This window comes from Lipophrys pholis, assembly GCF_963383615.2.
Source record: "Lipophrys pholis genome assembly, chromosome: 21".
NCBI lineage: Eukaryota > Metazoa > Chordata > Actinopteri > Blenniiformes > Blenniidae > Lipophrys > Lipophrys pholis.
This window is the reverse complement of record NC_137649.1, coordinates 15833591-15847450: the sequence shown is the minus strand read 5'-3', so window position 1 is coordinate 15847450 and position 13860 is coordinate 15833591. Positions and strand designations below refer to the sequence as shown.

At 43.8% G+C, this 13860-nt stretch overlaps 2 protein-coding genes across 3 annotated transcripts in view; both read right to left on the bottom strand.

The window, feature by feature from the left end:
• Positions 1 to 3931, bottom strand: part of cnstb (consortin, connexin sorting protein b) — a 15731-nt gene extending 11800 nt beyond the window's left edge. Inside the window, exons 1-2 of the mRNA XM_080490855.1 lie at positions 3838 to 3931; positions 1010 to 1488 (exon numbers count right to left, since the gene is read on the bottom strand). Coding sequence (XP_080346981.1) covers positions 1010 to 1097 — 88 coding nt within the window. The 5' untranslated portion in view covers positions 1098 to 1488; positions 3838 to 3931. The remainder of the gene's footprint in view (positions 1 to 1009; positions 1489 to 3837) is intronic.
• Positions 3932 to 5205: 1274 nt separating this feature from the next.
• On the bottom strand, positions 5206 to 13850 carry slc35b2 (solute carrier family 35 member B2). Of its 2 annotated transcripts, none has more exons than XM_080491219.1 (5): positions 13174 to 13850; positions 11082 to 11386; positions 8020 to 8204; positions 7756 to 7916; positions 5206 to 7043 (listed from the first exon to the last, which is right to left on the bottom strand). In XM_080491219.1, the coding sequence occupies exons 2-5, from the start codon at positions 11099 to 11101 to the stop codon at positions 6111 to 6113; spliced, it is 1299 nt and encodes a 432-aa protein (XP_080347345.1). In that variant the 5' UTR covers positions 11102 to 11386; positions 13174 to 13850; the 3' UTR covers positions 5206 to 6110. The 2 variants fall into 2 exon arrangements, with proteins under 2 accessions (XP_080347345.1, XP_080347346.1); XM_080491220.1 differs by having other exon boundaries at positions 13770 to 13850.
• Positions 13851 to 13860: the final 10 nt, after the last annotated feature.

Genomic DNA, 13860 nt, shown 5'->3' with positions numbered 1-13860 from the left:
TGTTGTTTCATGAAAACATTATAACATTTAACCCTTCCATACAGTTTATTTTGAATGCTTTCACTGTCTGGTAACAGCTCTATTTACAATATATGATATTAATACGTTCATAAATTAAAGACTAATACCTAATAAAGGTTTTAGACAGCAGGGAGGTCTTTTTTTTTGAAGTTTTACAACTTTTCTTTCCAGAAAAACATCTGTTATCACACAATAATTCAGTGTTTTACATAAAACATAAAAAGATCAGGGTTAAATACTTATACCTAAAGTATTTTTGCAGAAGTGAAATGTCAGAATGGGTCAATTTTCAATCCGTAATGTAATGGTGTTATAAGTTAAAGATATGTTGCTGTGATTAATCAGCCGTGGCAGCAATCAGCGGCGCCAGCAACAATTACTGCGAGCTTCATGGTGCAGCTCTTATATAACACTGATTATCAGCGCCAGCTGTACAGCAACATATAAACATCCGACCGTCATGGACCTTCTGAGCGGAGCGTCATCCTGATCATCTGAACTCCTGAGCAGAGAGACAATGTTGGAAAAGACGATCTGCAGAGATGCTGAGCTTCTGAAAAGATTTCCATCGTGCGCTCTCACTCCAGTAAACGTAATGGCATTGAGGAAACGATTCAGTTGAGATAGATACACACTTTTATGCTGATGATGTTCAAATCTTTGTGCTTTGAGAGTTGTTCTTTCAATTTTTTATAAAAAAAACACCATAATATGATTCAGAGAAAGAGCAGTTTGTTAACTTTGCTGTTATTTTTGTTCTTTTTCTTATAGATTTTGTGAGATATTCATCTTGTGCATGTTAATGTGGCTTTCCACGCTGAACTATTCTTTCATGATTTGAATTTTGGGCTTCTGTTGTCTGAAAGCCTCATTCTGGACATATTGTTGAAAAAGCAATATGTTTTTGTGAAGCATCACCATCTAAAGAACAGCCCTCAGTACCTGTGTAAACCGCACACAAACAATCCACTAAATACATGTATTTTACCTGTGTCGCTATCTACGAAGAGCCCTCCCTCTTGTGGCGCGTCCCCACTTTCAGGGCGTTTGGCCGGACTGGTGTTTTTGTTCCCCATCGCCTCCGTCGCTGCAGCGACCTTCCCCTCAGGGACCCTCTGGTGGGCCGTGGCTGGGTCTCCTCTCCTCTTCAGGCCCTCACCGGGAAAACATCAACCTGTATCTGACTTCTGTCCGAGCGCTTCCTTTTAAGAGAGATAAGCAAATTACTTGTGGGAAAGTTTCTTTTTGGGGGGGGTGGCGTCTTCTGAAAGTTCCCGGAAAGGACCGAGGGACTCCTTCGAACACGAGTGGAGGCGGTCTCGGCAGGTCTGGCTCGCGCTCACTCTCAACAGAGCATGTGATTTACTCCTCCATCACCTCCAGGAACAGAAGAAACAGGGAGGGAAGGCAGGAGTGTCGAGGAAGCAACTCCCAGCTCTTGCAGGGATATTTGTCGTCCTTTAAAAGCTGTTGGAAGAAAACGAGGCCCGTTTTACCAAGAGAAGGAATCACGCGTCTCGTGCATGCAGCGCAGTGTGTTTCTGACTCGGACGCTGGTGAAGTGGATGTTATGTCACTGAGTAAATGGGTCGCCCTTGTGTCCAAACTATGGCTGCCAACTGATGCATGGCGGAGTGCTTCGTTCTTAAAAGACGCCCGGGTTGTAAACAGTACTGTGGCGGCACACACAACATGAGCGTGTTAGTTTTACGTAACCTTGACCGTCAATCTACGCGTGCTTTACATGAGCTTTATGAGCGGAACAATCACAGCCTGTCGTCATTTGACGGTTCGAAAATCTGGTTTTTTAAAGTGTTAAAACAGAGCTTGAGCCAGATTGTACCTTACACCAACTCTCACATTACAAAACGCTTCTCATAAAGTCACAAAATGAACTTTCCATTGGAAAACATCTGTACAAAAAATGGTCGAAAATGTCATCTTGGACACAAAAACACATGTAATATTTGCTTTACTAACTGAGACATCGAGCATCACGTCTGACAGATGCGAGAAAATAACACGAACTCTCCATTTAGAGTATTTTGAATTCGTGAACACGGAGTGTGGGACGTGTTTCAGATGTTGCACCAAAAGTCTGAAATTTCTCACGTGCCTGTTTCAAAAGGAACTTCTAACTGGCTCAGGCTTTGGTGCACGATGTTCTAAATGCTGTAGACGCTGAAGATGAAGATCGCTCTGCGTCACGAGATGTACATTTTCAGCCCGGTTGGTTTGACGGTATGAAAGCTGTGCGACAGCACGCAGTCATGTGATCAGGGTGAATTCTCCAATGAGGAATGAGACACCAAAGTACAAACAGCAGCAGCAGAGACTGACTGGAAAACTGAAAAGGCTCTAATTCTCTCCATCTTTTAGCGAGGCAACCGTAGTTATGAACCGAAACTTTAAAGACAACAGATCTCCTCTTTACTTTTGTAGGTATTTAGATACGTAAGTATTAAAAATAAATAAATAAATAAAGGTTTTCCGCTTTATTGGAAGCGATATCTGTAAACCGACCTAAAGAAACGCAAAATCCTCCTTTAGATACTCAACTACCTGGGTGATGCTTCATACAGCATCTCTCCATTGTGATTATTAGCAATGGCACAGATCATAATTCCACTTGTTTCATTATTTGAGAGTCAAAAACTGAGTTTTTAACACCCAAATAAAATAAACTCCTACATTAAAATAAATAAAAGCCTTGTATGGACTTTTTTAAATATGTTTTTGCAGCCTAGTAAGCATCAGTTTCTCCATTTGATTTATTCCCGAACATATTAACATAGAGAGAAAACAGACCAGCAAGGCACAATGTTATTTAATCATCTGAAAAGATTGAACTTTTAATCGGGACCCAAATGATTTGAAATTGGATATTTACCTTAAAATAAAATAAGCATTGAATGTTGCGAAATTTCATTTTTATTTATTGTACCAGAGGATCCTTTAAGTTTCAAAAAGAAATCAGGTTCGGAAAGGTAGAAAATGGAGCTTAAAATAATATAATCAAGCTTGTTGAACCGCTGTAATAAAAAATAAAAATATAATAGTAATGTGAATGCTTGTAAATTAGACTTATTGAACTAAAAAAATGTAATGCGTTTGGATTGTTTTCCTTTTTGGGGGGTTTAAATGTTGTTTTGACCTTTCTCACCTCACCATTTTGGAAATCATCCCACGTGCACAGTGAGAACATGCAAACGTACCACATAAATCCGCATTCCTAGAAAGATTTGAGTACGAACCTCTTCACAAAGTGTGTTCGAATGAAGAAGCAATAAAAATGTGAATAATTGTAAAAGCCATGTGAGTGTCACATCCATCCAGCATTCACTTGGAGTGGAGTTGTTGGTGTATTTTCTGTTATTTCCCTTCATGAGGTAAATAAATCAAATCTAAAGAAATGTCGCACCAGTGGGCGACGGGCGGTCGGACGGAGGCACGTGTCTGTGACGCGGCCGCGCGCAGCCGATCGTGCTCGTATGAACGTGAATTCACCTCCATTTACACCAGCTGGGCTCGTTTTATAAGCATTTGAAATGAGGATTTAGCCCAGAAAGCGATTCCGTTGAAGAGAAACGAGCCTTTCGCGTGTCTGTATCGGCTTGTCCAAGACAGGATGTCGAGTTTACTGCGTTATTTTTTATTTTTTTCCTTCCTGCGCTTCTTCCCCGCAGGAAGATGTTTCCATAACAAATCGGGACACTTGTCACTTTTAGTCCGTGACGTCCCTCTCACCGACATCCGTCCGAGGCTGACCGTAAAGTGTGTGGAGGTGTGTAGGCAGGAGGATGGAGAGGTACTCACCGCTGGAGGATGTTAGGGGGTCCGGGTGGGCCTTCACAGCTGCTCTCTCTCTCTCTCTGCCCTCCTTCTCCGACTCTCTCTCTCTCTCTCTCTCGACACTCCTGCTCCTTGTTTACAGTCCAATCCGGGGATTTCTCCGCTCCCCCCATCGCACACACACACATCTGCCCCTGCATGCACACTGCGGTACACTAGAGGCGCCAAAATAGTTTTCAATGTGCCCATTTATACTGGACATTACGGTAAAACATCATTGATGGAGCGTTTCAAAATAAAGGGTTACGATAGATAGATAGATTAAATTTTCTGAAGGAATTTTATTTTTTGTAATTTGCTCCATATATATAATCTTCACACCAAATCTTGTAATATCACCAATAATCCCCATTCAGAATGATATAACTCGAACTTCCTACTTTCATACAGACTCATTAGATAGGATAGCGTCCTACAATGTCACCAAGTAAAGATCAATGAATAACATTTTGATTCTTAGAGTACAATCCCTCTAAATTTTGTGATATTACAATTACATTACTTTACAATTCATTGAAATTTGCAAATATAATATATATATTTTATCCTTTTAATTCCAACGTCTACATTAGGTTCACGTTATGAATGTAATTTGTAGGAAAACACTGACACCTGGTGGACAAGTCACAATACTGCAACTGTGGCAATGAAGGAAACATGATCACGTCACGGTTCTTCAAATCTTCCTCCATGGACACCCTTTCATAAAACAACCGTTTAACCATATCTAATAATTGGGGGGTAAAATAAATGTTCTAGCCCACTAAACAAATACCTGATGGAATAACATTTTAAACTGGAAGAAACCAGGAAAGGAGAAATGGAGATGGTTGGTGTAACAGCAGAGGAAGAACATGATTCACCGTGGCAACTGCTGAATGGAAAAAATAAAATAAAATCTCCGTGTCTTCTACTATGATGGGATATGAGAGTCTGAAGTTTCCTGGATGTTATTGAGCAGTAGCACAGTGGTCTTCTAAGATTGGGTCAAGCTGTGAAGAAAAGAAAGACATGTAGAGTAAAACTATTCATTATTTTAAAACACGGTTTTTGAAGTGAGTTTGTTCAAGCTCAAGTTTATTTTGAAGTGTGATGGAGAGAAATTGAAATAACTGAATGAAGTTTAAAAGTTAGATTTGAAGACTTCTGCTATTTGGCTTTTAATTTGAAATGTTTCATCAGAGCTATGCTTTTTATTGCTTATAGATCAAATGAGCTGTTCTAAACATTTGGGTTAGTGCAGCCTTTGGTCAAAACGTGCATTACTTAAGATCATTCCTAAATCAACAGAATTATAGTCCCAAACAAAAAGCACCATGAAGCAGGGAAATCACACGTCACTTGATAGTGTTCGGTTTTATTAATAATCCAGTAAACAGACAAAATAGTAGAATGATAAAAACAAGGTACCAGTAACATTGCATTTCCCTTTAATGGATTCACCCTCTGCAATCTGCCTCTCACATGCTTTTAACAGCAACTCCCTCCATTCAGAGTTCCTCCAAACATTCATGAAACATACTATGTATTGGACATTTTGGCTAAAAACACACACACGTGCATTTTAAGCTTAAATTTAGTCAAATCATTTCTTAAAATAATGCAAATCCAAAACAGGATCGTTCTTCCTTTACAACCGCCCCAATGCTGTTCACCGTCTATTATAGATATACCTCCCATATCATGCCGATGCATTTTAATGTAACGCTATCCCGGAAAGGTTAAAGGGACAAAATCCCACATTAAAGCAGAGGGCTGTGAAATAAAACGCTGGAATAAAGTAACTGAAAGAAAATCAAATGTATAAAAAGGCTCCGTTATGGAAGGTGACCATGCAGTGGTCACTTACAGCGCCCACACATTCTCTCAGGCTCACATTCTCCTGAAACTGGCGGCACAAGCCATGTGTGGTGTTTGTATGGAAACGTTTCTGTCTGTTGGAAGTGTGCAAGAGTTTTAAAAGGCCGTTAGCAGTTGTGGGACTTTTTATATCAGACAATCATACAGGCACTCAGAAACGTCTGTGAACCGACAAATCAACGTGGATCCCCGGAGGGGGAAAACACTCTTCCTCGTGTAAGAGTCAAAACTGCACAATCCCTTTCTGTACCGTTTCTGTACCATTTCTAGCATTGAAGGACCAAAGAAACAATGAAAGAAACATAGAACACATGAATAGACCAATAGCACCACAGAAAACGTGGCCTTATTTCCCAGTTTGGTGCGACTTCCCGGAGTTACACCTTCTGCGCCGGCGGCTGCGCCGTTCGCCGGCCCGACTTCATGCGGCTGCGCGCGTACACCCGTAGGAAAAGTGCCAGGAAAACCACCGCCACGCCAAAGCTGCCCAGTATGCTGATGGCGTGCCCGTACAGGAAACAGGAGAGGAGGATGGCGATGGCCTGCCGCAGGGTCATGATGATGGTGAAGACGGCGGCGCCGAACTGGTTGATGGTGTAGAAGATGAAGAGCTGGCCGAACGCCGAGCACACGGACAGCAGCACGGCGTGGAAGGCAAACTCCGAGTGGCGCGTCATGAAGGCCAGCGAGTCGAAGAAGGCACCCTGCTCCAGCAGCGAGCCGACGGTGAGCAGGCAGGAGAACAGGTTGACCCCGAACATCATCTGCACCGACGACATCTTGTACTTGAACAGGTTGTCCTGCCAGTTGGAGGTGAAGCTGTCGAAGACGATGTAGCCGACGAGGATGACGACGCCGCTGAAGGTGGTCACGTTGGACGGGTGCTTGTTGGTGGTGCTGGTGAGGAGGAACATGCTGACGCCGACCGAGATCAGGGCGGCCGTGAGGTACTCCCAGTACTCGTAGCTTTTGCGGGACACGATCTTGCCCATGAGCATGACGGGGATGACCTTGGAGGCCTTGGCCAGGACCTGCGTGGGGAAGCTGATGTACTTGAGCGCCTCGTACTGGCACCAGCTGCTCATGATGTTGGAGAGCGAGGCGAAGGAGTACTTGTACATGGGCACGCCGTGGCGGAGCTGCTTGAACACGACGCACCACAGGCCCGACACGGTCAGAGCCAGGATCCGGTTCATGAAGACCAAGAACTGAGAGTCCTTGAAGCGCTCGCCCTCCTCTTCTGGAGACTTGGCGCCGTAGGAGCGGGTCATCACCCGCTCCTGCAGGACCCCCCACGTCAGGTACGACGCCTGAGGATAAGAAGAGCGACTTCACTTTTACTTTTAGTGAGAAAAAAAACAAACAAACAACAAAAAGGTCTTAGACTATTCAGGTTCTTAGGTCAAAACGTGCAAATGAATCATCTTTGACAGACTCCCTGTTAAAGACGTACTGCATCACATTCAAGTGTTGCCACTTTAGTGAATTATGTGCCGGTAATGAGTTACTATAGTAACCAGTTTGTCTTTCGTCTGAATTAAAGTCGGGGTTTTCCGTTTATTCAGTAATTAACCAGACGTCTGCTTTTACTGTGTTTACTGTTGTTGCCAGGGGCAACCGATGAAAACCCACCCGTCTGAATGAATGAATGAATGAATGAATGAATGAATGAGTGAGTGAATGAATGAATGAGTGAATGAATGAATGCTGGGGAATGTCCTGGAGCCTCTGACAAGTTGTTGATTTCCCACCATGTTGTTTTATTTGTGCTGCTCTGAGATCAGAATATTTTTTTCTCCTTCAATAGAACTTTGTAACAAATAAACCTGAACCAGATTGCATTAGTATTTCCATGTATATAATAAATCCCACATTGGAGGCTTACAGAGCGGCGCTTTGATCTTGAATACCGACTTTACCCAAATGAAATCTACATTCATTCCACAAACTGGTATTAGATTTACCAAAATGACTCCTCAGATGGTGTTTATTAAGAGTTTTGTCCCAAGCTGGACGACCCACCTGAAGTCCAGCGGTACAGATGATCAACTTGACGGCTTGTTTAACCGGCGAGCCCGACTCCCCCTCGTTCCTGTTTGTGACGGACGCGTCGTCCAGCTGACTGCTTTTGGCCTCGTTGCCAAAAACGCAGGACTTTATGAGAGGGTAGCAGATCCCACTACCTGAACGAAAGCGAGACATCCAAAACACACCGTGACAGGTTTCGGTCATCGCCGAGGCGAGCTTGGAAAATCAAAAATGCCTGCGTGTGAAACCTGCACAAACCTGTTTCGAGGTAATTGGTGCGTTTGAAGTAAGAGATGAGGAGGTAGCCGGGGATGATGATGGTGGAGTATCCCAGGATGTTGACGAAGAAGCGGAAGAGCCAGACATCGTGCCAGTCGTCCAGGGAGAAAGTTCCCGCCGCCGCGGTGGAAGTGGACAGAAGCAACACGAGGGCCTGGCAAACCCTGGAGTGTGGAGCAACACAGAGCGTCGGGTTACAAACAAATAACGGATTACCGTCATTTCCGGACTATACGCCGCTACTTTTTTTTCCCCCACACACTTCGAGCCCTGCGGCTTTATACGACGACGAGGCAGACTTGTGTATTTTTACGAGTTAACGGGCTTCATGCCGCCAGATTCTACCTCAGCATGTACATACATTCTGGTTTGAGCCTCTGCTTCTCCAAAACTCTGCCTAAAAGTAGCAAACCATTTCCAAAAAAACAAATCACAAAATTTTGGGGGAAAAAATGCTGCGTCCAAAGCGGACTGGAGAGACACCTCAGGGCGGAGACGCAAGGAGATCGAGGGAAATCAGCGTCTGTTGCCAGGGAGTCGCTGAGATTGAAGGCGAAGCAGGCACACAAAAAACATTGAATGAAATATATAAACTTGAGCAGCTGCAGGTAAACCAAAAGCCTGGCTGACTAGAAACGTTTTCAACTGCCTCATAAAAGTGTCACAGGAGTCGACTCCTCTCAGCTGTTGGAGGAAGAGCATTCCGCTGCTTTGACGTGAGCTTGACAAGCACAGTCAGACAGGTTTTTGTTTGTACTACATAGTTCATATCAAAGCATCATAATGGGATCGGAAAGGAGTCCGACAGGCTTGAAATTGATCCTGTAGCAGAAGAAAACAGCGTAAAGAAGAACAAGAAGTTAATCGGCGATACAACCGGGGTCGAAGTTGAATTTACGGCAAAACTTCTGAAGAGTCTCCTGAGCGAAGCACCTTGTTGATGCAGCAGGATAAAGACAAACAAGGTCCAGGTTCAAAATCTCACAATGGAGACAGGAATGCAAACAATTATTAACTTATAGACGCAGCGTGTCATCTCCTAATGACGACCTCAGAATGATTTACCAATGACGCAAAGCTCAAACTGGTTCCTTCAACATGCCAGTAAGTCCATTGTACTTAAACAGCCTTCGCTGTCGCCTGCAAATTACATCAGACGACATTTTGTATGAATTGAAGCAGAGCAAAGACGCGGCAACTTCTTCAAGTTATCAAGTCAATCTGGAGAAAAATGAAGTCTGACTCAGAAACAGCGAGCGGTAAAGAGGCAGAACTGGCTAATATCTATTATGAATGGTGAGCGCTGCCACAAAGCCCAGATCTGCATCAGAGTCTTTTCTGAAAAATCCTCCAAACTGGTAAAAGCATACCTGGGATCATAATACTATCTTTCATCAGTGCTTAAAATACAAAAGGTGTGCAATTAAAAAAAATTAAAAATTAAATCCATAACCCATTAAACCGGTCACAAACCCATGAGACACTGGGAACTGTGACACACCTGCGGCCCGGGGTAGCAAGGTGTGCTTCTTGCAGTCGTGGCACTGAGATGGATCCTGTTTAACCAGAGGGAGGGAGAGGCAGGGCCTCCTCCCGGGGGGGCGGGGGGCGAGTGAGCCCAAGCAACACAGAGCCTCTTTGTGTGCCAGTCGGCTGTGGCCGAACAGCCCACTGCAGCGGGACCTGGGCTCTGAACAACAAGCTTATTACATGGAGGAATTCACGGCAGCCAACCCACTCACAGAGCGAGAGAGCGAGAGAGAGAGAGAGAGAGAGAGAGAGAGAGAGAGAGAGAGCACAGCCAGAACTCACCTGAGAGGAAAATGAGCACGTCTATTAAAAAAAAAAAAAAAAAAGAGATTCACAGGATGTATTAAAGCAGCCGATTATGTAACTGTTGAGGGAAGAATCCTCGATGATTTCATGTTTTGAGAGGGAGCGCTCCCATTCAGAGTGAAATACAAGATATTGTGACCTGCGGTGTTGGGTGGCATGTTTTCATGGTTTGGACAGATTTCCCTTAAGAAACGGCACAATGGCAATTAGACTGCAGCCATCAGCTGTCTGACACTAAAGACATGTGGCGCCAGGTCATCGCTTCCTCAGTCAAACAGTAAAACAACTATCATAGAAGGTGTTTGCAGCTAACTGGAGTTCACCGTCTTGCTCGAGGGCACTTCAACACATGGACAGGGCAAGATGAGGGTCTCCAACCCCTAAAATTGTTATTGGAAAAAACAACAACAACAAAAACACCACAATACTTTGGAGGATAACAGATGCATCGTTAATGGAGATAAATATCTGCGACTCGCCTTTTGTTACAGGAATTTCCAGAGAAAGGCTCAACATCTTTAGTGATGTTAACAAGCAGAGAAAGTAACAACCGCTGTACAGAAACACATCTGGCTTCCTTTGTCAATTATATCCAAAAGGCTCTGTATGTCAATACTTATTTCAATATACCTTAAAACGTTCTACAAAGACTCTGCTCTCCTCTCTCACAAGTAACATACGACCAATAATGAAGGATCAATTTTTCTTTTAACATATAATCACAGTAAAAACGTCTTCGTTTCTTTTAAGATTGTGACAGTGTGTCATAGTATGTATGGATCTATTTGTTTCTATGTTGTTCTTTGCCTCCTTGCTGCAGCAAGTCATTGTAGATGACAACCGATTCTCAACTGGTGAAATAAATAAATTGATATTTTGTCTATAACATCTATTCTGTGACACCTGAAGATAAACCCAGCATCCACAAATGTCTGTCGAGCTGAAACTATTGTGATGCCTGATTAAAGTGGTTAATAGTTCACAAAACAGCGGGTGACACACGGCAAAGAACATTTTCAAGATGTAATTTTTAAGTTGTGCGATAAGATGCTGAAGTCCAGCCGCTCGTCTTTCCCTCTGCAGACTGTGAATAACGTGTATTTATTGCCAGCAGACTTCCCAGCTCAGTGACGAGCCTGTCAGCTGGACCTAACCTCACATTTCCCGGTGAGCCGCCGCGGCTCGGAAGACGTTTTTTTTTTTACCTCCATGAAAAAGTCTTCATCTTCCCTCACTGCGCGGCGCTCCGGTCCTCGCACTCAGACGTGCCCGCGGCGAGCCGGCACGAAGCCGCGGTCGGCTCCACCACTGGAGGGACCTCAGCAAGCAGGGGAACGGTGCTCCGTGAGGGCGGCCGCCGCCTTCAGCTCCGGGACGTCTCAGACTGCTCTCCTCCACGGCAGAAGTGATCATCAGAGGGACCGGAAACGCAGCACGGGAAGCCAGAGACAGGAGACGGCGCGGCTCGCAGCGATGCTTACCGGCCCCCTCTGCTGGTGTGGAGGAGGAACTGCAATGTTCTCAGAATAGAATAGAATAGAATAGAATAGAATAGAAATTATTTTAAGCATTGCTCAACCACATCGCATAAATATGGTTGGACAATCACTATGGCAGATATAACTTTGAAATATTTTAGAAGGAAATAACGATGAGAATAATTTGTGTTTGTTCAAACAGTATTGATGGCTCATTAAATCGGCAAACAAAAAGACTTTTCACAAAAATTGAAGACCCGCTAAGAAAGTCCAACGTGATCCCAAAAAAAATCCAAAGGAAAAAGAAGCAGGGGTAAACAGAAGCAACGTAAATGAATAACAGGGAAGCTCAATAGGGAAGCTCAGTCGATGAAGTAGAAGAACAAGTCACAGGTAAAAAGTACAACAACATGAAACACAATGAACACAAGGACCCATGAGAGGTGCGGAAACCTGGCAAATCCCCAAAAAATCCCCCCCCAAAAAAACAAGATCATGGATCCTTCTGTAAAAATAAAATAAAAAATACAACAAGAAAGAAACAAATACAAACGGTCTGAATTACTCTAATCAGGTTTCAGAAAAAAGCAAATAGCCTCAAATTATTAGTATCTTTACAAAATAAGAACATTAATATTTAGGTGTCTTCACCTCTTTACACAAGACATACCTGCTAGTTTTTCAAATAAAGTACACTCTGCCTCACATTCAGAACAATCGTGCTCTTTGTGGTTAGATTAGAGGCAAAGGCTGCTTCCATCTCTGCTCCGTATTTGAGCATGACCGGGCCGCCAACAGGGCGTCAAAGTATCACAGTACTCCATGCAAAGTGCTTGGTCATTTTGAATAACTGGGTAGTTCTGTGTGTAATTTGCTCATGTGATGCACTTGATTTACCGCCGACTGGCTCGCACAGTGGAGCAGTGGTTCAGCACTCTCGCCTCACGGCCAGAAGGTCATGACTTCAGCTACTTGTCGGGCCTTTCGGTGTGGAGTTTGCATGTTCTTTCTCAAGCGCGTGTGGGTTTCCTCCAGGGTACCCCGGTTTCCTCCCACAGTCCAGTCCAGACGGTGACCTGTCCAGGACGTTCCCTGCCTTCACCCATGCTAGTCTGGGATAGTCTCATGCTAGTGAAGTGGGTAAAGACATCGGTGATACCTTTAAAAACTGCAGACATTTCGTTAACAGCTTGCTGAAAATAAAGTTGCACGATTGCAAATGTCTGTCTTGATGGTCTTGAATGAAAGCACATTTTGTGCACCACAGGGCAAACTCGGCGAAACAGACAATCACATTCACACGCAAGACGCAGAAAACCAACATACAATAAGTGACAATAAGCAATGGAGTCGGTCAGCAGTGCACAGCAGCTCTAATCAGGTGTTCAATACAGATATAGTTCAGCTTGTGTACATGCCAGGCACTGTATGAACAAATGCAGTTCATGTACAGTTCGGAAGTTCAGTAAAAGTACAAACTCGAGTCGTTCACAAAACAACATCGCACCATCAGTTACAATAGGAGATTGTTTTACGAGATGCAGAATCACGTGTCATGAGCCTTCGCCTAAAGTGTGTCATCGTGATGTGCTTGAAAAGGCATGTGTATTGTCTATGCTTTTTCAAGTACATCATTATGACACACTCATATCTCATGGACATCCGTAAATCTCATTGTGGCGAGGGATGAGATTCGAAATCGCCCGATTTTTCCAGAGTACTGGGAAAATTCAAATGTATCTTTCCCAGGAATAATCCATTACTTAACGTTAATGATATATATCTAATAGTATGTAGTATATGTAACACGTGCTCATACCTTCATGTTGCAGGTCTGTTCAGTCATTTTGTATTCTATTAAAAAACTGATTGGTTTGTAAGTAGAGAAGTTAAATTGCAAAGTTTCAACAACAATAAAGATTGATAAATTGATGTGTCATTGCGCAGTAATTCAGACTGGATCTTTGAAACAAGGTGTTTTCAAAAGGAAGTTAAGTGGTACAGTCCTTGAATCCTTTCCCCATCTCCTCTTTTTGCTTCGAGGCAACACTATTAGAACCCACAAGAACTCTGCCAGGTTACAGTTGAATGGAGAAGTGGGGTTTGTTTTGTAACGCCTCGTTCTACGCTGACAACCGCAGACTTTTGTGAGGGCGCTTCACCGAACCGTTCAAGGGGAGAGTCGCTTTCTAAAAAGTGATCCAAGTTCTTCTGGCCGACTCTGCGCTCGGCTGAGCTTCGCGCTCCTGCACGAACACACAGCGAACCCGCTCCGCTGCGGGAGCGCGTTTATGAAAGAAAGATCAGGTTAAGTGGGAATTCCAGGCGTCCAACGGTCATTGTGCGAGAGGAGCCGTCAGGACTCACAGGGAAAAACAAAATGATACACCTTGAAACAGGAAGCAAAGAAAAGACCTTTGTCATCAGGGTATCGTTCCTGTGACACGCGGAAGGCCAGAAATCCCCGCAGAGCTTCGCTGTACATGCGCAGTGCCCACGATAAGTG

Coding starts and splice junctions, on each gene's coding strand:
- slc35b2 (XM_080491219.1), bottom strand. CDS start 11,101: ATGAAGACTTTTTCATGGAG. Junction 8,205..11,081: donor ATGAAGACTTTTTCATGGAG/GTAAAAAAAAAA, acceptor TCCACACTCCAG/GGTTTGCCAGGCCCTCGTGT. Junction 7,917..8,019: donor CACCAATTACCTCGAAACAG/GTTTGTGCAGGT, acceptor GCTTTCGTTCAG/GTAGTGGGATCTGCTACCCT.